Here is a 24,241-nt window from a genome sequence, read left to right as displayed (position 1 = left end):
GAGCCACAATTCAGTTCGGCAAAGGATGACGTCACCCCATTCAAAGTGAATGGGGATGCGTTAACCCTGACGCATCAACGCATTCCAAAGCAACAATGTGGGTGAGCTGTAATAACCTGTTTAATATGATTATCATGAAAACAATTGCTGAAAATCATCAGAATAACAACACATATAAAATTACATAAACAATGCTAACACAAAACAGACCTGCACATGTGTAAGTGTGCTCACATGGACCTCCTTCTCAGTCTCTGTCTTACTGCCATGACTGGTCTCTCTAAAGCAGTGGGTCCCTCAGGTGCTGTTGTAACAAAGACAAAGTCGGCATGACTCAGGTTGAAAGAAAGGTCTTCTGCTGATGGACTGGTTGACTGGGGAGAAGCAGAGGTCAGGGAGAGATGCCTACTGGTAGGCAGAAACCCAGAATCTGTCAGGGACTCAGATGACGTGAATGGGGGAAGGGCAAAGCTTACGGAACAATGTGACCCAGAGTCCATAACTAAGTCTTTAAGGCCAGAGTCTACGGAGGTGCGTTTACTTAACTCCGAGAACTTGAGTAGTCCAGCCCTGATTTGCTCCGTCGTGTTTTTGCCCCAAATTGCTCGGTAGCACTTGGGTATGAAGTGACAGAATATGATGCCATAGTTGGAGACTAAGATGGCGGAGGCCTGTACGATGGGGCGTGATTCGTTTTTGGTGATATAGATGGGGATGAAGCAGAGCCACACAAACAAGTGGATAAGCATGCTGAAGATGATGATGCCGGTCTCGCTGAAGTCGTGCGGCACCTTCCTTCCTTTGAAGGCCAGTAGGAAGCAGATGAGTGCTAACAGAGCGATGTAGCCGTGCATCACCCCAAAACCCACATTGGAGCCCTCGCTGCACTGCAGAACATGGATCATGCTCTGGTTGGATGGGGGAGTCTGATCCACATCAGGGGTATCATAGATCAGCCAGAAGACACAGACCAGACCTTGAACAGAGGTCGCAAGGACCATAATAATCAGGGGCTTGTAGATCTTTTTTAGACGATGGTGTCTCACAGGATCAAAAGCCATGAATGCCAGGAACGTGCGGATGGCTTTGACCAAGATGCAGGAGACACAGAGGGTGAAGCCTAAGGCATACATGGTCTGCTGGGCTCGGCAAAGGTGGATGCTGGGTTCACCCATGAATAGAACCACACTTCCAAAACTCACAGCCAAACCAACCATCATGAAGCAAGACATGAGAAGATTGGCGGACTTGATTAGTACGGTGTTCCGGTAGACAATGAAACAGACAAAAACTATAATGAGAAGCAGCAGCCCAACGCCCACCCCCACTAGGAGAGCAATGGGATATGGGTCAGACCACTGCAGATACTTTACAGTGCGTGGTTCACATTTAGTCCATCCCTTCTGAGACCAAGTGTCATTAGGGCACGGATGGCAGTCATCTTCATCTGGAAATAAAAAATGTATCCAGAGCTTGAGACAGAATTCAAAGGGATTTCAGTACATACAGATCAGATAGTTCAGACCCAGTGGCGTAACATAGTTATGACTGGCCCAGGTGCAGACTATTATGACGGTTCCCAAACAGTTTACAGTCCCATACCCCCTTTTTTCATGTTTGTAACCGCCACCAGGCCACCTCCTTCCGCGCAAATATTCTGCCTTTAACACTTAAAACTGTGAAGTTGTCACTAACCGCCGCCCAACGTACCCTCCCCGCATATTCCCCCTTCAGACTTTTTAGATTGACATAGATATGTCTATGGCCCATGACCACGGGGCCCCAATACCCACGGCCCCAGGTGCAACCGCACCTGCTGCACCCCCTATCGTTGCACCCCTGTTAGACCATGTCAGGAGTTAAGGGCCAGCTATTTTAAAAGCCCTTCAACCCTCTCTTCAACTCTTCATGGAAATGCATGTGCTGTATACAGTTACATTTCCTAATTTTTAACTATTGCTTTTTGCCTACCTTTTCAAGTATAAACTTCATATCTGTTTTTTACACAAAAGATAATGAACAAGGAGTTATTGTCATTGAGTGTCTTGTTTTAATTCAAAACCTACCAGGGCGGTCTGAGTAGTACCCTTCAATACAGAGCGTGCAGCTGTAGCAGCAGGACACATTAGACACCTTTTTGGATGAGCCAGGAGGACATGGTGGTGAACACCGTGATACAGGTATCTGTTGGATTGGAAGTGATGTGACATTAGAATAGTATGACGGTATAGTGCATATGTACACTATTGGTATAGTGTAATAATGTATAGTATAATATGTGCACTGCTAGTATAGTATAACTGCAGTGAAAAATGAAATGCACAAGAGACTGCCTCCTTGGTTAAATTGTGTTCGTACATACAGTGTTGTTGGGGGTCGAAGTCCATATGATGTCATGATTATTGACAACCACTTTTTTTGTTTGTATGGTGAAGTTCCCTTTCACTTCAGCACGTCTGTGATCACCGTCTGGTTCCCACATGATGACGTCATAACCGTCTTTAAAGTCACCATCTTTATTGAAGAAGTGTGTCTTACCATCAAGGGTGAAATTCACCTTCTGGAGCTTCTCACGAAGCTGAAAAAAGGGAAAAGGTCAATAAAAAAACACATATGCACATATGATGCATGATATGATATAAGTAGCTTGGTATCTCATGGCACATTTTACCACTATATGGTGTGTATTTACATAATATAGATAACAATACTTTACACACTCAAACATTGTGTGACGCACCAAATTCTATGAATTACCTGAAATGGAGGGAAATTAGTGTCTCCTGGACAGAATGTTTCATTGCATCCAAGTAGTTCTTTAAGAGCATGAGCTATGCTCCAAATAGCCAACCTCTCTCCATAGAACAATGGAAGCTCTATGTTCTTCACCAGATAATCAGCATTGGGCCTACTGCAAACCTCTGGGGAATCAGCAGGGCAGTCTTTCTGCTTGTACTCTACGATGAAATCATTTCTCACACCTGGCCCGATTGGTAGGTTCTGTAAGTATTGCTCAAACCCAGTGATTTTTCCTGAGATGAAACTGAACCCAAGAATGTCTCCAACCTTAAATAAAAATATACAAATATATGAATATATGAATTAATTTCAATTCAATTCAATTCAATTTCATTAATATGAAGCTAAAACAATAAAGTTGTCTCAATATTATCAGAGAGCTGTATTTTCATAAATATTTGAGAGAAGAGTAAGAGTTCATGTTTGTCAGTAAAGTATCCATAAGAACAATTGGCCTCATTCTTGAACACAGTTAAGAACAATTTAGGAAGAAAGTGAATAAATAAATAAGCACTATACTCAATCGCTTGGAAACAGCCATAGTGGAATAGAATGGACACATCTACATTCTGCCACAGTACCTTCACCTCTGCACCAAGGAAGTTAGGTCGGTGTTTACTGTGTTAATCCAGATGTACGAGAATGCGCGTTTTATTTAAGGATCCTCATTCGGGGGAGCAGGGCTAAGCACACGGCTGTCTAAGAGTGTAGGCGTTGACGAATCCAGATATTTTCTTACGTTGGACTTTCAAAGTTCTAAAGGAGATGTTTAAGGCGATATTTATGAAAATTCAAGAATAAGGCCCAATGATTACTGCAGACACACCACCCACCTTGTCGATGTCCTTCATGGTTGCCACATCTGTAGACCTGGACCAAGCATCACTGGCAATCCAAATTCGAGTGGTACTGGAGTTGATCATCTCCTCAAACAGCACCTTCACCAGCTCTGGCCGGAGGACCACTATCACCACCTACGGTACATTTATTATTTATTTTTTTTAGTTATCTATATATTCAATTATTTGTATTGGATTTCAGATGAAATGAACATAAAAATCTACAAAATCAACTCTAATAGAATATACAAAATGAAATGTAATAAAGTAAATACATATATTAAATAATAAAACCATAAGAGACAGCAAATGGGTAGGGGGAGGAACTGGGTTGGGGTGGAGGGGTGGGGGGGGGGGGGGGGGGGGGGGGGGGGGCTGTGTGTAAGGCTTTAAATCATGAGACTGTCCGAAGAGCATTCGTTATTGAAGTAGTTTAAAAATGGCTGCCAAACCTTGTGGTATTTTCTACAAGAGCCTCCAATGCAGAACCTCAGCTCCTCTAGTTTAAGGTGTGCTATACCATCCTTTACCCATTGGCCATGTGAAGGTGGGAGCCTGTCCTTCCTCTTGAGGAGGATGCATCTACGGGCTAAGAGAAATGCAAAGGCAATGGCCTGTGATTGACTATTTTAAATTGGTATATCCTCTGGCATAACACTAAAGATGGCAGTCAACGGGTTTGGGGTACTGGCACGGCCACACATTTGAGAAACTGTATCAAAGACTGAGGACCAGAAGGGGGCTATTGATCGACATGAGAAAAACATATTAGATAAAGTGGCCGGGGCACTGAGACATCTCTCACAGGTGGGGTCTGTCTCGGGATACATTTTGGCCAGTTTGCTTCTGCAGAGATGCAGGCGATGTAGGACTTTAAATTGAAGTAGTCCATGTCTCACACAGAGAGAAGATGTATGCACCCTCTCAATGGCCGCCTGCCACATGTTATCCGAAATAACTGTACATTTCAGTTTTGATCAGTTTGCTTCACACTCAAGGCATTTCAGCAAAAAACAAAATGGTTATAAGCATTTTATAAATGATGTGTGAGAGCAAACATTGTATCAGGGCTATAATGTCAAATTAAAGAGATCATTGTTAGAATATAAAGTAAACTGACGGCTAGTAATTCAAAAAGTTCACTGGGCTACTAAATCTCTTTCACAGTTACAGAATTAAGTCAGACCCAACTCTTCCAACAACACTACTAAGACTTCAAGTCATGGCTATGAACTTTGTCTTCCTCAATACAAGCACTGCCTCTCCCTACCTGTGCATCGGAGTGTTTTATCTTCTTCGCCACCTCCTTGATTAGTTTCTTACTCTCCGCGTGGCCCAGATAGTGTGGAATGACATGCTCATAGGCCACACACACCCCAGCCTCCTCTGCATCCTTCAGGAAACGTTGGTGGATTCCCTTACCGTAGTCATCATCCATAGAGACCAGACCAACCCAGTTCCATTCAAAGTCTCTTATAAGCTCCACCATGGCCTCTGACTGGTACACATCACTGGGGATCACTCGCAAAAACCCAGGAAACTTCAGCTTATCGCTCAGAACAACCGCTGAGGATGTGGTGCTTATCTGAAGGACAATAAGAAATAAGCCAAAATCACTGAGGATTTGTGCACAAACACAAATACATATACAGAAAAAGTAGTTAACTAAATTAGTCTTTTTCTCACTTGAGGGAAGAGATAGAGGCTGAGAAGTTTGGCCACCGGGATGGTCAACAGAGAGTATCGCGCCCCTAAGATAACCTTAACTTGTGGTCGGAACTCAGAGTAATCATCCATGACAGGCAAAGAGCCGTTGGTTGACAGCATCTGTTCCACAGAGTGGAGAGCTTTGGTGGCGTCAGCACATGGGTCATAAACGGCATAACCCAGCCGAACACCAGGAAGAAAATTTGCTTCATTTATGCTGTCAATGGTGTAGATGGCAGCCAGCATTCGGACGAAGGAAATTTGGTCGAAACTGGCAGGTTAAAGAAGAAATGACATTAATGTAATAAAAATGCAATTATTGTAACACTGATAATGCTGCGCTACCACAAATACCACATTTTAATATACACTACATTATCAGAGCCAAAATGTATAGAAATGAACACACATGTTGGGACCTCTTTGTATGTTATACATATAAAATCTATTATTAGGTTTCCTCCGGTAGGAGGTAACCTATTGTTATTGTAAGCTTTCCTATTATTATGTTAGTACCATGGGAGCCAATGGCAGCCCCTAGAACCATATGGTAACTTTTTGTGAAATTTGGCACACTCATTAAGGACAGTCCCTTCTTCATTCACACCAAGTTTCATGGCTCTCAGTACACCACTCTAGCGCCACCAACAGGTCAAAGTTGGACTTTTGTAACACACGCAACTTTTGAACCGTATGACCGATTTGCAAAAATGAGGTACCATTGGATTCACCAAGACGAATTGAACAGACCCTATGGCGTCAATTTCCGGTTATATAGATTTTCCGCAATTTCCGGTTTTATCAAAAACCTTTGAAAGCCTACTCCTCCTACAATTTTTGTCAAATCTTCTTCAGAATCACCAGAGATAATCTTCAGACCATGCCTCACAAAAGTTATGAAAAGAATTTTGATCCTCACAACCGTTTGTCCGGTACAGCCACTCAAATTCAGCAGAAAAGTCGCCAAACAGGAAGTGAAGTCATATCTTGGCAAATCTTTGACAAATCAACACCAAACTTGATATGTCATCTGGAAGACACTACAACATGTTCCCATGTGGAAAGGCAACTTCATATCTTGAAAAATGATTGATATAAAGCAAATTGGATACATTTTTGAATCTAAAATAATGTTTTACACATCCACAGGTCAAAAAGTGATACTCTGATTTAATCACAAGTTCATGTGAAGACACTTTAGAATGTTTAGTACACAAATCTGAAAAAAAGTTGACTGTAAGATGAAAAGTAGATTTTTGGTGAATATTTGAAACATGCATGCTTGGCTAATTTCTAGGGTGATTTTCAGTAGAAGGTCTCTCTCTCTGCTACTTTGCTCCTCCGCGCGTCTCACACACTCAGTGTCTGTCTTCACACACGCGCAGGCTTGATTTTACGCACACACATTCTCACAGACACACAGCTTGCTGTCACACACATACATTCTCACAGACACACAGGGTAAGCGCACACACACAACCTCCACTCAGTCTAAACTTCAAGGCAAAAGCATTGTAAATGTTGGATATGAAATGTAATATCCCATTGGCAAGTCTGCAGCATGGATTTTTCTAAACAGTGACAAATTGTCACAAAATTACATTTTTCCTTGGTTCGCAATGTTTGGAGGAGGAAACCGCCATCGCTGCTTGCAGCTATATTTATTATTATTATTATTATTACATGTATATATATTAGGGGTGTAAATCTCTCATGACAAAAACGATTTGATTTGTATCTCGATACATGGGCACGATACGATACAAGAAAAGATGCAGGTTGATAAAAAACGACTCAGTACAATTCGACTCGCTGCAATGCGATACGATTCGATGCAGTTCAATTATTGAAAACACTAAGTTGTGAGAAAACAATGGACCTCATTCTCGACAGTATTTTGAAACCGATACCGGACTTTAGCATCGATGTAGTCGTATCTTACACGTTAAAAACGGAGATCGATACGTATCGGTTATTTTTTACACCCCTAATATACTGTATATGTATATTAGATATACTACATATGCGCATTGGCTTCACAGAAAGAAATGTGTGAAGAGAAACTGAATATTTCAGATGCATAAATGTTTGTGTGTGTGCGCTTGCACACTGAGGTTGAAATGCACACACTGAGGTGAAGGTGAGCCTCCATGGCTCTACTCACTTGCTGCAGGTGAACTCCTTTGGCCGAACACGGTCCTGGAGGTTATCGATTGTGGAGTGAATAGAGCTGAGGATCCCTATGATAACATCTCCATCCATAAAGGCCTTAGGCGGAGAGATATTCACATTCATCTGGGAGACCTGGACAAGGGCTGCCCACAGCACCAAGCTGAGGAGACGGAGACACATGTTGCGCTGTGTTGTGTTACGTGAGAAACTGTGCCAATGACATTCCTTTGAGTGTGGCTCTGTTTTATAGATGAGAGGAGAACTCTTGTTTACGAGAATGACTGCAGGTATTATACTGCATCACTCAATGGGAAGGAGGAAGTAGAGCTACACCTTGATTTATGGGAACGTACGCTAGAATGAAGAAATATCACATTCCACAATAAGTTTCTAATGCCATGACGAGCTTATAGCTAAATGGGCTGTTAGATTTGATATCAGATAAAGATGCTTAAAGATAGAAAGACATTCACACATGATTGTGATCCATTAGTATTTTAACGTGGACACATTGTCATACAGAACAGTACAAATGTGTATTGTGATCAAAATCAAGAACAAGAACATTTCATTCAGACTTAGCAAACAAACTGCTTGAGGCCTCGATACTTTGCGGTTGTTATTGCAAAATCTCTCATTGCTATCACAGGTTGCACCAGCTGTGCCACTGCTAAGACAATCTATTGGATATTTGAGAAGGCTATTTATAAGGGGTTGGGCAAGGAAAGGGGGAAGAAAGAAACCGCCAGCCCTCGCAAGACCAGCCCACTGTGGAAATTCCAGAACTTTCCAACGGCCAGTCCTTGCCTGGGTAGAACCCTTGTTCTCGCCAAAATATCTGTAGTTTAATGATGAGCATCTGTGTGGAATGTAAATCTATGTATGAGGCATTTGAGTGATTATTTCAATTCTTTAGAATCCCTTTGAAGATTTCATGTTGTGATTAAAGGCAAAGGGTAGAGGCAACAAATATTGAGAAAGATATTAAAAATATAAAATTATATTAGAAATATGAAAATTAATATAGGTAATACTAACAAAACTAACATGACCATATTTACTGACACAGACTCTTCAAAGCGTGAAGGGGTGGAGGGGGTTACTTGCCCTAAACAGCTTCCCATAGCCAAGTGTTATTTATTGATTTTGAATGAATGCACCTTTTCCAGATGATCTAAACTAGCCCTCACAACGCTGTTGATATACCTTTCAACTTTGTAGTGTCATCATATTGTTCTCTGATTTAAATATTGTTAAAGGATTTGGGATTGTTAAAGTATGAAGACCTTGTCCTTGATCACTCTGGAAGTCATGTCTTCTAAACGTCCCTCCCCTTTTTCTCTAGTGTGTGAGATGGGAGCAGTGATCACACGTCTGAATGCACCCTCAACAGAATTCTCTAAGGAATACTTGCTTTAGCTCTCTCTGCTGTATGTATTCATCACATAACCAGTCATGAGGTTGTTCCTCTGATATGGTATGCAGTCTCAATGCCCACTCAGATCTCCATGCTAATCTGAAAAGACTATTAAGAGACACCATTTCCTAAAGGCATCAAGAGAGTCAGTGTGCCATAAGGTAGATAGATAGTCATGCTGCTGGTGTGACTGCACTGAGTCACATCAGGTGCCAGGCTCTGAACTGGAGGGACTGGAGCTCATAGGGGAGGACACAAACCTGCACGAGACAAACAGGTCTGTTTTGAGGAAACACCCAGTATTAGAATCCCTAAAATGTACACAGTACATATGATTTTTCTTAATCTAGTAATGCTTGCAGCCTTGTTTATATTTACATTTAATTATTATTATTTTTTATTTTTTTTGCTGTTGTTGATGAATGTTGAGACTAATAAACAGCGCCCTCTTGGGACTATTGTCGTACCACTCCTATTCCCACACAGTACTGTTTTAATGAATTGACAGCATGTGCCGGTCGTGTATGGAGGACTGAAAGTGCCAAAATTCAATAAATAAATACACCATCAATAATGATTTAAATGTGTCATTAAATAATTAAAATGGGAATTAAATACATAAATGTTTTATTAAATGTGTCATTAATTAATTCAAATTGGAAATAAATACATACATGTTTCATTAAATGTGTCATTAATTAATTAAATACAAATTCATTTTATGTCAAAAAACACATTTAATTATTTCACTATTTAATTAATTATGTCATGGTCCTGTGTTGCAGCGCATCAATAATTTATTTTATCTGTCAAACTCACCCATCAAAGTCAGTGGGCGGATTCCTAAAACCTGATTGGTTACCCTGCACATCAAGTCAAGGCTTACCGATTCAAGATATTTGGATTGACGCAGGTCTCATTCCTAAACTGTGTCAAACAAAACTTTTTCTTAAACGCTAAAAATCCAGAGCGTGCGAGATGAAGAAAACGGAAAATCGATCCAGTAGTGGACCATGGATTAAATACCTCGAAAGCAATTTAGCCATCAACAGAAATGCAAAACAAAATTGAAAAGTCAGTAAGGAAAGCTAAAATGTATGGGGAAATACGAGGAGAGTTGGATTCAAAAGGACAACAGACCTAATAACAAACACATTACAAATAATAAAGAGGGCTTTCATCCATCAAAATGTGTTGGTTTGTCTGCTTTGTAAACATTATCTCTTTCAATCTGGCTTGTTGTTTTTGTGTGATATTACACTTGATATTAACAGTTGACTAAGCAAGTTCTTGTAGCTGCTAGCTGTCGTGAGGTACTATGCTAGTCAACTCCCATCATGAGCTGCATTGCCTGCTCGTAGAAAACCCGTAGTTGCATCATTAACTGAGACCGTGATGTAGTGCTGGTTTTGTATTGTGTGTACTGTAGAAGACTTGCCACTTGAAAAAAAAGAAGCTCTTGACTAAGCACGTTCGTGTAGTAACTAGCACTAGCTGCTGTAGGTTACTGCTACAGTTGTTAAGTAGCTAGTCAACTCCAGTCATGAACTGCATTGCCACTCGTCTGATCTACGTGAGAAAATATAGAAAGCCATGGCCAAGTAAACAGAACTTTATATGTCGTGGAAAATTCTAAGAGTTCTCAAGAAACTTCTCAAGGCAAATAGGTGTGAATATGCTGAAAGGTTTATTTCAGAGGAATTAACTACTGCTGAGCTGGTCCATGGAGCATCTCAAAAACTCTAGTCTAAAGTGATCAAGTTAGTAAACGGAACTTTAACTTTAGGTCGTATGGTACTACATGGTATTAAAAAGTTAAACAAAATTTAAGTTTTATCGAAATGAATTTGCGTTCTCGCTGGAAGAAGACCACTCGTGAATAACTCACAATTTTAACCAAAGTAACATGTCACAAGATTCCATAACGTTAAGTTTTGGTGCTGGAACCGGTGGAAAAATGTCTCTCTCCAGGCACTTCAGACTAAAGCAATGGATCAGACTAAATCAGCGTTAGCCCCGCCCACTGACTTTGATGGGTGAGTTTGACAGATAAAATAAATTATTGATGCGCTGCAACACAGGACCATGACATAATTAATTAAATAGTGAAATAATTAAATGTGTTTTTTTTACATAAAATGAATTGGTATTTAATAAATTAATGACACATTTATTGAAACATTTATGTATTTAATTCTAATTTGAATTAATTAATGACACATTTATTGAAACATTTATTTATTTAATTCCAATTTAAATTAATTAATGACACATTTAAATAATTATTGATGGTGTATTTATTTATTGAATTTTGGCACTTTCAGTCCTCCATAGTCGTGGTGCAACTACACATGAATTATCAATTGAAAACAGTCTTCTGCCCATACCTACAAACGCTAGCGCACACACTCACATATTTGCATACAAACGCACACGCAGGTAAAGAAATAAACACGCACGGACTGGTATACTCATAGGCAACCATACAGACGTCCGATCGAAAGGACATTACACAAAGGCTGCTATGACAAGTTTAATCATGCTTCCAAACATTTGTTTTCTTGAACTGAGTTAATGCACAAGCTTAGTCAAACTGAATACTTGTACATGGTCTAGAAATGATTCACCGACTTGTGGCTTGTCAGTCCGACGATTAAAAGGTGCCAGCAGAAACAGGGGGAACATTTATTTTGGTTCCTAGCGTAATTGGATAGGCTACTCTGTATGTCTGTAGGGACAACAGAAATGGCGGTGGCCAAACCATAGACATATATAACACATATATAACACTAACCATATATACAGCCGCGGAAAAAATTAAGAGACCACTTCAAAATTATCAGTTTCTCTGGTTTTACTATTTATTGGTATGTGTTAAAGTAAAATGTACATTTTTGTTTTATTCTATAACCTACTGGCAACATTCCTACCAAATTTCAAATAAAAATATTGTCATTTAGATCATTTATTTGCAGAAAAATGACAATTGGTCAAAATAGCAAAAAAGATGCAGTGTCTTCAGATCTCGAATAATGCAAAGAAAACAAGCTCATATTCATTTTTAAACTACACAATACTAATGCTTACACTTAGGAAGAGTTCAGAAATCAATATTTGGTGGAATAACCTTGATTTAAAATCACAACGTTCATGTGTCTTGGCATGCTCTCCACCAGTCTTTCACATTGCCGTTGGGTGACTTTATGCTACTCCTGGCGCAAGAATTCAAGCAGCTCGGCTTCTTTTCATGGCTTGTGACCATCCATCTTCCTCTTGATCACATTTCAGAGGTTTTTTTATGGGATTCAGGTCTCGAAATTGGGCTGGCCATGACAGGGTCCTGATCTGGTGGTACTCCATCCACACCTTTACTGGCCTGGCTGTGTGGCATGGAGCATTGCCCTGCTGGAAAAAACATTTCTCAGAGTTGAGGAACATTGTCAGAGCTAAAGGAAGCAAGTTTTTCTTCCGGGACAACGTTGTACTTTGCCTGGCAGAGGTTTGTAAAAGACCATAAGGATTGAAAAAATCGGACTGGAGGGTCTTCCAGTTCGTCTTCTCTGATGAGTCCTATTTTCAGCTTTGCCCAACACATGGTCGTCTGATGGTTAGACGGAGACCTGGAGAGGCCTACAAGCCAGAGAGTCTTGCACCTACTGTGAAATCGGACTCATCAGAGAAGACGAACTTAGAAGAACCTCCAGTCCGCTTTTTCAACCCTTATGGTCTTTTACAAACCTCAGCCAGGCAAAGTACAACATTGTCCCGGAAGAAAAACTTGCTTCCTTTTGCTCTGACAATGTTCCCCAACTCTGAGAAGTGTTTTTTCCAGCAGGGCAATGCTCCATGCCACACAGCCAGGCCAGTAAAGGTGTGGATGGAGTACCACCAGATCAGGACCCTGTCATGGCCAGCCCAATTTCGAGACCTGAATCCCATAAAAAACCTCTGAAATGTGATCAAGAGGAAGATGGATGGTCAAAAGCCATGAAAAGAAGCCGAGCTGCTTGAATTCTTGCGCCAGGAGTAGCATAAAGTCACCCAACGGCAATGTGAAAGGCTGGTGGAGAGCATGCCAAGACACATGAACGTTGTGATTTTAAATCAAGGTTATTCCACCAAATATTGATTTCTGAACTCTTCCTAAGTGTAAGCATTAGTATTGTGTAGTTTAAAAATGAATATGAGCTTGTTTTCTTTGCATTATTCGAGATCTGAAGACACTGCATAATTTTTGCTATTTTGACCAATTGTCATTTTTCTGCAAATAAATTATCTAAATGACAATATTTTTATTTGAAATTTGGTAGGAATGTTGCCAGTAGGTTATAGAATACAACTAAAATGTACATTTTACTTTAACACATACCAATAAATAGTAAAACCAGAGAAACTGATAATTTTGAAGTGGTCTCTTAATTTTTTCCGCGGCTGTATATATGTCTTTAGGCCAAACCACCTCTGTATTGAGTTTTTTTTTTTTTTTTTTTGCATGCCTGGCCATGGCCTACCCTCACCCTGACTGAGCTTATACCCCAGAGGAGAGAATCAGGGGCAAGCAGATAAATTCATACATGCATCAGGATAGAACCTATAAACATACATGTGGCATATACAGTATACCCTTAAGGATACATTATATATAGATATTGGATAAAAATGTAAAGAGCCAGCATTTCAACTATTGTTTGTAGAACAGTCACCGTTTGCTCCTAAGGTGACTGTTGCTCTTTTCATGTCACCATATATATGCACTTCATTTGAAGAGCAGTTATTACCATATACCATATGATCGCTGTGAATGTGAATAGCCAGATTTCAACCTTCTCCATTCCAGTCACTGATGTGAAAATACTTTTCTGCTAATAAATTTGAATGAAGGACAAAATATGTTAGGTGAAAATTCACCCTAGTTAATATATTCTTAAGTCATTAACAGTGCTTGGAAATCTAAATATTTCTTCAAAACTTCTTAGTTTCTCTTCATTTACATGGTATTAATAATTTTCCTACGTTATAAGGCAAAATATACATTTAAAGTTTTAACGATACCTCTTTTCAGTGAGTGAAAATGCAATCAGTCTTTAGTTTTACCAATTACCTCTACATAAAAGTTGTTGGACAGCTGCGAAATCAATACGAGTGAAATACGAAGGATGAAGATGGCATTGCCTCTAGATTAAAAACTGTGGAAAATAGCATTTGTAAAATCACCTTGTACACAATGTTTCCATGACTGGGGATAGAGTCTATTATGTTTTCAAGTCCCAAGTTCCCAAGCAAAACAGTTACAGCTACCATACATAAACACAATATGATCACAATTGATTTGAGACAGACACAAATGTGTAGCAGCCCACTTCACCAGGACACCTTGAGTAAGAAATATATATTTCTGTTGACAGACTAAGGGATACATCTGTTTTCACAAGTCTGTTGTAATATCAGTCTCTTCTGATTAAGATGATTCTGACCAACGGAGTTCTTCAGTGCCTGGTCAGAGAAGGTTAGACCTTGGTGTATAGGAATATTATGCCTGGTTCTGAACTGTTCTGAGATTAGGTCAACATTTTACGAACGTTTTAAATATTCAGATTGACCCAAATGTTAAATGGCATACAGTCATATCTAAAATGTATGACTGATGTAAAATAAAAAGATCACACAATGTTTTAACTAGGTTAAAGATAGGCCATGGACCAAGCGACTGTCACAAAGATTACCAAACTCACATTACAACAGTTGCCGTTAAGTACACTTGCCTTGAGTGAACCTTACTGTTTCAAAGTCACCTAAAATAGCTGGGAAAGGTGGGGTCAAAAAGACCACCTTTGACTCCTCTGCAGCTGTTCCAAGTGGAAGTACCCAAAAACAATCTCCCATACCCTGGTACAAAAAACACAACAGAGGGAGAAGCTGGGAGACCCTCTTTCTGCAGCATGTTTGTAAATGGTTGTATTACCATTTGTTAGTGTCAGGGCAATGAATTGCATTCTTAAGAGTCTAAGAATAAGACTGGTACACTGGTAAAAATGTGTTATCATCTTAATTATAGGTTTGGTCAGAGAAAACAGGTCCTTCTGAAGTATCCTCCAACAGCTGTTTGCGTAAATAAGGCATGCCTGACAGATCTGGCCAACAGGCTGTTAACCCTCAGTTCATCCCTGTCTAGAGGAAAAACCTGTTCTAAAACTTGTCCAGTTGTCCCAGAGATCTGAAATGACTGGAATGCAAATGGCTTGTTCACACAAGAGGTCTGAACAGAGGGTCTACAGAACCAGTACACTCATTTTAAATAGTTCTTTTACTTTGTGAATGACATAATAACTGAACAAACAAGACAAATAACCAAACATATATCAATGGATGTTATCACCTCAGGCATTGCAAAGGAAGGTTTGTTAGAAATAACTCTTGGTAAGGCTAGCACCATAGGTCCTTACTCAGATACACAATGTATGATTGTGCCGGAAATAGCTCAATCAACCTGCAGGCAACATATCAGAATCATGCTAAGTTCTGGACAGATTTCACTGAGTTCATTCTCTGTAAAAAATATGTATGTCTAATATAATTAGCCAATAGAAAAGCTGAAGTATGTTCGGTGTTTACCAACAAAGAGAAGGGGCCACAGGCTTCAATCAAAAGGGTCTCTTAAACTGATTTAAGGACTAAATATCATTCTATTGTATTTCAAAGCATGTACATGAATGAGCCTGATCTTTCAAGTTGCAGGTAACACACGATTGAGGTATTTGTTATGATGGTAATGCAAGGACAGTATGTCATAATACAGGTAAGCATTAAATAATGTATGTAAAAACAATTTAAAACTTTGTTTTATCCATTGTTGCATATATTAGTCTCTTCTAAAATTATATTAAAACATTTCATATATTAAAAGTTCCGCAATTGAACAATTCATGTCATAATGTACTGTTAATGTTGGGCATTGTTAGATCCTTAATCTGATGGATTTTTACCCCGAACAGCAATTTATCGCTATGGAGGTCATTAAAAGCATGCTCTACATACATATACATGCTGAAACAGTAATAAATAGGCATACAAAAAAAAACAGTCATGTCAGGCTAGAATACTTTCAACTTTCCTCGCTGTTTGCACTGTACGGGGAGAGGTTTCAGAGAGGAGGGGATGGGCAAATCATCGAGACTCTTGGGAAATTGCTCGGGGGGCAAGTGCTGGAGTATCTTTTGCATAGCAATGAGAAACAGCGGAGCTGCATTCTTTCCGACGAGGTAGTTGAATTTGTCCTCTCCAATAAGTTCGGACCAGCGCTTGGGGTCCTTCTCTAAAGAGGTTTTCATTTTGAAACGGACATCGGGCATGAACATCAACACGTTGTCCAAGCACAGCTTTTTTGCCCCCGCATTAACCTTCGAGTCCCATAGCTGTTCCAAAATAACGTCAAGAGGTGTCATACCGTTGTGGTCTTCGGCCTGGGGCGATGCACCATTGCCCAGCAGCAAAATGACCGCTTCGGAGCGCAACAGTTCACAGGCCAAATGAAGAGGGGTTTTACCGTCTTCCAAGTGGAAACACCCACCGCGGTTCATGTACGAGCGCAAACTGGGGAGTCGGTGCGCCACCTGCAATATAAGCCCCAGTATGTCTCTCCTGTCATATCTTACAGCCATTGCCAAGTGCGGTGCCGAAGATGGACAGCAACAAAAACGCTCACCAGGCATGGCCAATGCCTCGTCCGAATAATGACTAAGCAAATACTGGGCATAAGCTTGGTGATCATGCACGATAGCATAGAGTAAAGCCTCCGATGGCGTATATGTTCTCTGACTGGCGTCTTCTTCCCAGTAAAATGTCTCCATTGTCCGCATGTCTTCTAGCATCCATACTGGCTTGAGATCTCTTACGGCTTGATAAAAAAGAAAAGACAAACATTTTCGTTGCTTACATATCTCGTCTCTTTGAGGTCTCTCGGATTGGGATGACGCCGAGGCAGACATGATACTGCTCTGATCTGGGTGACCGTAGACCGAGTCCTTGATAACAGGCGCTCCGCAGGCTTCATTCGTGTCGCACTACCACTTCCAACGACCGCAGATGGTCATTCCCTCTTTTCGAACACGATGACACTGTCCATTAGGACATCTAAACTTCTATGAATCTGTACACTTATGCATAGCTATACTACAAACGTGTAGAGTCAACTGAGGGCAGGACACAAACTGCCAGCTCGGTCAGAAGGCCAGAGCATCACAGTGAGAAAATTCCGTCTGCAGTGCTGAAACATCACGCATGCGCAGTGTTGGCGCCTGTAACGCCTTTGCGCTCGCTGACTGATGTATATGGATAGCCTAATTGTAATAAAATAGGCTACCTGTGCTACAAATGCCATAGGAACGTGAGAATAAACAAAAGAGTCGGCCCACTAGGTCAGCAAGTCTGTGTTTAACTGGAATGATAGTTCATTATTGAAAGTTAGTTTATCTTAAAGGCTCTTTAGTGTGTAGACGTAGACCTAGGCTACAACCCGACGCCTGTTTGGTCATCGCTCGAGTTCCAGCGCAACAACAAAATGAATAATTGAAAACACAGGGTGCTCATAAACCCTATCAAGATCCGTAACGCAACCCATGTGAATGGCGCAGTGTCCGCCTGCACAGCCGCAGACGTCTCTGTAGGAACATAAACAAACCCTGCTGTACACCTACTTGACAGCTGTCCTCGGTGGGCCTCTGAGTGCATTCATGATTTCAACTGAGTAGGAAGGAAAGTCGCTTCCATTGGTTTCCATGGCCAAAGTTATAAAACAGACCTGCGAAAAGAAGGATCTTATTTATAGATGTAATGTGGTTAAGCTTGACAAGATGAAAGCACAGTGGATAAAATAAGTACAAGAGTAAATATTGCCTACAGGCCTATCTTATAGACTAGCTGAAGAACTGGCGTCAACAGAGTTATTTACTATAAAATGACTCGTGCGAAGTGACAATGGTGATATTTCTTAAAGGAAAGTTAAGTACGACTACGATTATCTGTGTATATTTATGGCAATAGCCAATTATCCACATACAGTATGTTGAATGTAATTTTCGTTTTGTGTTTGTTTCGTGAGCTATTTAGAGAAATGTGCCAAGCGTGCTCTTCAGTGCACCACGATGCACTGATAAATAAAAGGTAGGCCTACATTCACATTGTTCACCGGTCTGAGACCGGCATGTACAGTATTCCTCGGTGATATAGCTTTCCCACAGCATGTCGACATTTTCAGACCAGTCAAGGACTCTCTCAGGTTAACAAGAAACGGATTCACTGCTAACAAGCCCTGATGAACCGGACAGGGTCTTCCTGACCTGGGTCTGTGTGATTCAGCCACCACCTTTGATGCAGGCCTACAAAGATGCAGGTTGTGGTGCGCTACTGTGACTTTGTGTCCATTTAAGCCATACAAATTGGACAGTCATTGGGACTGTCATGGACATCAGACAACACAAGACTGATTGAAGTTGGGAGTTTATAAAAAAACAGTCACAGCCAGGGGAAGCTGCAATGTAGAATCGAATAAAGTGTGTAAAATGTATGTGTGTGTGCATCATATTAATCTTTCTTGTTCTTTTACCTTTAAAATATATGTTTATGAAACATAAATGCAGGCAGCAATACCAGCTAGAATTCAGTCAGTCTTCCCATGGCTAAACTGGTGCAGCAATGTGCTAACAACACCAAGGCATGTTTAATGTAGTTAAAAATAATAATGTATTTCCTAACTGGCATAATAGTGTAGTGTAGGCAGTTAGAATTCTGGTCTTCTACAAGTTTCACCAGATGTCACTCACATGACATCATAGACTAGAATGTTGCGAGAATTCTACTTTGACCAAAGGATTCTACTTTGGAAATAAAAATTCTACTTTGACATAGAATTCTCACACTTGAACCTGGCTGAGACAGAGACAACATTACAAAGAGCTTGCTGCCCATGATTTTGCCTTATATTGATTACATATTGTTGTTTTTTGTTTAACTTGATTGATTAACTTTTATATTTTTTTTTATCTATTTTGTTTAATTGCTTATACAGCATTTTTGACTGATTTATTTGTAACAGTAGGCCTTAATTAAGAAGTGAGTTTAGAAAACTTAGCATTTTTCAGAACATAGAAATGGAGATGTTGAAGAGAGGCAATAGCTACTCTGGCAGCAAGGACGACAACGCCCCCCAGAACATGCCAGTAGAGGCAAAGCCAGAGGACATAGTCCTCCTGGACCGGGCTCAGGAGAGCTGGGACAGAGAGTGTAAGTTCAGAAGGCAGATAAGAGAAAGACAGGATATGGTGGATAGGATGTTCTGGTACAGAAATATAGCTATGTTTTTAGATATTCCAATGATGTGTAGTGGTATTTATAGAATATTTAACTGTGACGGAAAGACATTTGTTTTGGTGATATTTCAGTAACTTTTGTTATTGAACATCAACTGCAGTGAAACCTCAATGGAAACAAGCGCTGCATTGTGGCTAATTCCTGTGGGATATTTCAACAGGCCGTTGTGAGTGCTGCCTGCAAGTTTTAAGCAGCCTGAAAAAAAAGTTCCTTCTCAAGGAATTTGGACCTGAGACCGTCCTGCAGAGGGCTGTGGAGACACAGGATGTCTCCTTTAAGAACATCGTGCTGACGGCGTTGAGAAATGAACTGCTTCAACAGTGTGATACAGAAGTGCCTGCTGCCCCATCAGCCTCTAGTGCTTATACCTCCCGTGAACCTGGGCCTGGAGCAGCAGATAGGCAGACAACCAGGAAGGTGCCTTATATGGGGGTCAAGATAAAGGTAAACACACTGACCATGTGGAATATGGATTTGGTATTATTTACTTTTCCCACAAATTACCTGTTTTGACGACAATGACCACAATACTGTACAGTATATCGTTTTCACAAATGAAAGTATAGGTAACAGGCTTCATCTTTTGAATGATGTTTCTTATTTTATTTATCAGATGCTCAAAACAGGCCGCAAGAAGGTGTCTCCCTCCATTGCCATTTCTGACTTAAGTAGGTTTTATAATTATTATTATTGTTTTTGTTGTTGGTATTGTTCAAGTTAGTGCTCATTGCCCCCCCCCCCCCCCCCCCCCCCCATCTTTAGCAGGTCAGCATGCAGAGATTCCTGCCCCTTATCCTCCATGTGATGAGAGGGTTCCTGCCCCTCATCCTCCATGTGATGAGAGGGTTCCTGCCCCTCATCCTCCATGTGAGGAGACGATTCCTGCCCCTCATCCTCCATGTGAGGAGACGATTCCTGCCCCTCATACTCCATGTGAGGAGATGGCTCCTGCCATGTCTGCTCCTGGCCGGAAGACTCCTAAACACTCCTGGTTTATTAGGATGTTCGCTTGCTGCCTCAAAGGGTCATCTGAACCTTGAACAATAATTTTCTTTAACCATGATTTTGCTGATCCACCCCCCCCCCCCCCACACACACACACACACACATTCCCCATTATATTAATAAAACCTTTGAATTCATTCCACTGTTCCTTTGTTGACTTTCTGAATTAAAGTAATGTAGATGTAAGGCTGTGCAGTCTATCTTGTAGTTATCACTGAAGTTTGCCAGAAGATGGCATCCTTTTAATATAAACAGATATAAGTGCCTTACCTGTCATTCACACTTATAAATTAAAAAATGTAGTTGATGTTATATTAAACAGGCAAACTTTATTAGAATATATGAACATTTGTGTACTAACTTGTGGAACTTGGAACTGATTTAAACATAATAAGAATAATAAACCCTTAGTTTAATTTTGTTTAAACTAAACGTTCTCCACATTTTTTTACATCACTTGTTTTCGTTGTCCTTTTTGGATATCCCAAACATGAGTTAGACCTCATCTGAAGCCCTGATGGTCCAGCTGCTTCTTCCTCAACCTGCACTACATCTGCACTGGATTTCTTAGTTTCCTGAATGCATTTCAAAATATTGCCTTAATGAACAAAATTACCTAATGATAAGTACATGCAGTGCATTTGTTTGTTCTGAAATTAATTTGTAATATGTAGGTAACTGGTTCAGGTTTTATGGAGCTGTACTAAGCCTACATCATCTGGATTGCAGTGCAATGAAATAATGAATTATTGAAATATATGCTGCATACATTTGGGCATCCCAATTTATTGCACCTTTTTACCACCTGCAAGTATAACATGTATTCTCAAAATAGCCAGTGTGATTGATTACATTCATGGGTAAATTGTTGAAACATCCCTTTAAAAAACAGCATTTGAATGCAATCTTTACCAAAATGGACAATTAAACGTCTCATCTGAACCCTTATGCTGATTAATCATCACCCTGCTCTACATCTGTAGCTTCAGGCTGCTGTTTTTCCTGCAAAGCAATTAATCAATTCAATAGACACTAACCATGCTTAGTTGACTGCTGACATTGGTCGAGAGACATTACAGGGAACGGAGATAGTTGTATTACTATCCTAGGGATCATATTTGAGTTTCTGAAAAAGAGGAACATTGTATTGATAATAATATAAATAATTTTTTCTCAAATTAACAAAATATTAGTAGGGACTTTTTTGTCTTTCCCAAACTTTGGTCGTGACTAGTCCCTATCGACCCTATGCAAACCTACGCCTTTGCCAACGTTTAATCTCCGATGGACATTTTCAGGTTTGAAGTTCTTCTGTGTGACCAGCAGAGGACGCCCTCACACCCCTGACCATTACGTCACTTCGAAAGCTGTTTTTCAGCATGCAAAAGTTAGTCTACACCTCAGGAAATTATATTGTGCTTGCAGATGTATTGTGAAGGGCAGGAGCATCCTCGAAGGTTACAAAAAATTGTGCAGGAAACTGCAAAAGTCGCTGCACTATAAAAAGTGTCTGGCTATCTCAAAGAGGGCGGCCAAAAGGAAGTTGCCAATAGTTCTATCCACTGCGAGCAGACCTGAGTGTGGCTAATGGCCTTGTGCTGAGACAAAACAGAATCATCATTCCACAACCCATGTGCCAGGACATGCTTCACTGGATCCATGAAAGACATCTTGGCATAGAAAAATGTAAAACGAGAGCTAGAGAAGCAGTCTACTGGCCAGGAATTAAGATAGGTATATGGGAAATGTGGTACATGTCTCAGACATTATTATAAACAAACAAAGGAGCCAATGCTGATTGAATGACCTATGGAAAAAGGTGGGAGCTGTTCAATTCCATCTGAATGGCACGGACTATCATGGGAATAGATTACTACTCCAGCTACCCTTAGATAGCACAGCTCTCCAGCACATCAGCACATTCCGTCATCACACACATAAAAGGTTTTTTGCCAAGCTTGGAATTCCACAATGTGTGGTACGTGACAATCATTGAATGGTTAATGGAGAAATGAAATATGAGGGTTTTATTTGAAAGCCAAATGGAACTAGACTAGGTGTTTTGATTTGTTATAGATATTATGGATTTTTGAATGGATAAAATAACATTGTAATATACGGGAAACAAAATACAGAGAGATGGGAAAAATACTAATTTTGCATATTGGTAGCTAAAGTCTGCTGAGCTAAACTGCACTGAATAAAAGCACCTGTCACCTGTCTCATTATTTCTCCTGTTCTTGCAGGGATCTTGTCTGTTTATGGGTTTTCAGTCTGAGACCTTGTTACATACACGCTGACCTAGCATTATCCTTATCTGCTACTGGAGCCTCCTCCTGTTGGCTGCAATTGTATGTATACTGGATGAAATACTCAGCAGCCCAGCACCATTCACAAGTCCCACAAACAATCTCTAAACTGTCTTAACCTACATTTGCAGCCAACAGGAGGCACCAGCAGTAGAGAATGCTTATGCAAGGTTAGTGTTAAGCATTAACTACTGTTGCCTCCTGTTGTCTGTAAATGTATATGCTAGATGAAATACTCAGCTAGTTAGCGACCGAGTAATTGGCTGATGGATGCTACGCTTTGAAAAATAATGTAAACAGTTACTGTATACAGTCTCACTCAGTTTAATTGATAATGTGTTACATTTATTACATTACATCTTGGTGTATTCGCACATGGAAATCACTGGTCAACAAAAAAAGTATAAATACTGAGCACAGAGCATTCCCAAATAGGTCAAATGTGTTTGACAAATTCTTGTTTTAAAATTGATTTAGTCATGCAGTTTACAGGTCCAGCTTAAGTTACGTACAATAAGGGAAACATGAACCAAGATCTATTCATGTGATGGTTGTCTGGGAAGTCCCGCCCCTCTTTTTCGAGCCAATTTGATTTTGCCTTCAAAGTCAGTCTGGCAAGGCGGCTATACCAACTTAGTTCAGCATTGTAAGGATCCTTGGAGCCAATCACAAACTGGCTATTGGCTACCTGGCGCGCCATTGACGGATTTAAACTAACCACGACTACGTAACAAAATCGACGGCAAAGAGAATTTGAAAACATTGGAATGGACATGGAGGCCGCAGAAGCACAGCAAAACTTCGATACTGCTCTCGCGGCTGTCTTGGATGATTTCAAAGGCAAGTTTTCTTTAAAAACAGAATAGAAACTTGCCCTGGAACAATTCATACAGAAAAATATGTGTTTGCTTTATTACCGATCGTTGTATAGTATCGTTGGTCTGATTGGTCTGGTTTAAGGAGTGTCCAATTACGTGACTGAAGTGGACCGCCATTGAGTAGTTCGCCAGACTAACTGAGCAAATGAAATGCAGTGAAGGGGGCGGGGAATTCCCAGACAAATGTGATGGTGCATTGGCAGCAAAACTGTGCATAGACTGCCAAAAAGAAACTGCTGATATTGCTGATGTCTTTCTGGTTTCCCTGTAATGTAACTAACCAGCCTGGTTATGACGTTGTTTCTGCAATATCTCTTTTGATTTAGCATTGTTAGCTGAAGTTTGTAGCTCGCGAGTTAATGGCAACTCCCCATGCTATCTAGCAATAGCTAGCACGTTAAAATTAGTTAGCTTAACTTATCGGGAGCCGGGAGGACAGGGGATATCATTGCACAACAATAGCGGATACAAGCTCAAAATAATTGTTTCGATAGTTGGTTTTCTTGTCATCCTGATGTGATCTTAATAATGGATCCAGTAGGGTGACAGGCTAGGATAGCCATCTGCTTAGCTGCTGCTAACATCATTCAGAGACAACGAACTTCTAGATTCTAGCTAACAGCTGCGGTTAACGCCCACTAACGTTAACCTTTGTTGGAGGTGATGCACAGGCAATGAATCGCCACATTATTTCGAGAAGTTTAGCTTTCGTGTATCTGTGTTAACTTGCGTGTGGTCAACTTTTAAAGT

General features: G+C 40.4%; 2 protein-coding genes across 2 annotated transcripts; both read right to left on the bottom strand.

Moving 5' to 3' along the window:
• Positions 1-230: 230 nt before the first annotated feature.
• Positions 231-7,697, bottom strand: LOC308382827 (G-protein coupled receptor family C group 6 member A-like; the record flags this gene model as incomplete). The annotated part of the gene is made up of 8 exons (XM_080860348.1): positions 231-1,447; positions 2,067-2,184; positions 2,447-2,578; positions 2,920-3,066; positions 3,633-3,773; positions 4,909-5,223; positions 5,325-5,616; positions 7,510-7,697. 8 exons carry the CDS (start codon positions 7,695-7,697, stop codon positions 231-233), a joined length of 2,550 nt encoding a protein of 849 aa, XP_080716474.1.
• An 8,328-nt stretch (positions 7,698-16,025) lies between these two features.
• On the bottom strand, positions 16,026-16,919 carry LOC308360453 (ankyrin repeat domain-containing protein 9; the record flags this gene model as incomplete). The annotated part of the gene is made up of 1 exon (XM_080832383.1): positions 16,026-16,919. The coding sequence occupies one exon, from the start codon at positions 16,917-16,919 to the stop codon at positions 16,026-16,028; it is 894 nt and encodes a 297-aa protein (XP_080688509.1).
• Between the last annotated feature and the right edge of the window lie 7,322 nt (positions 16,920-24,241).

Source organism: Sprattus sprattus (assembly GCF_963457725.1).
Source record: "Sprattus sprattus genome assembly, chromosome: 2".
Classification (NCBI taxonomy): domain Eukaryota; kingdom Metazoa; phylum Chordata; class Actinopteri; order Clupeiformes; family Clupeidae; genus Sprattus; species Sprattus sprattus.
Note: the sequence above shows the minus strand (reverse complement) of the source record. Positions and strands in the feature narration are given on the sequence as shown.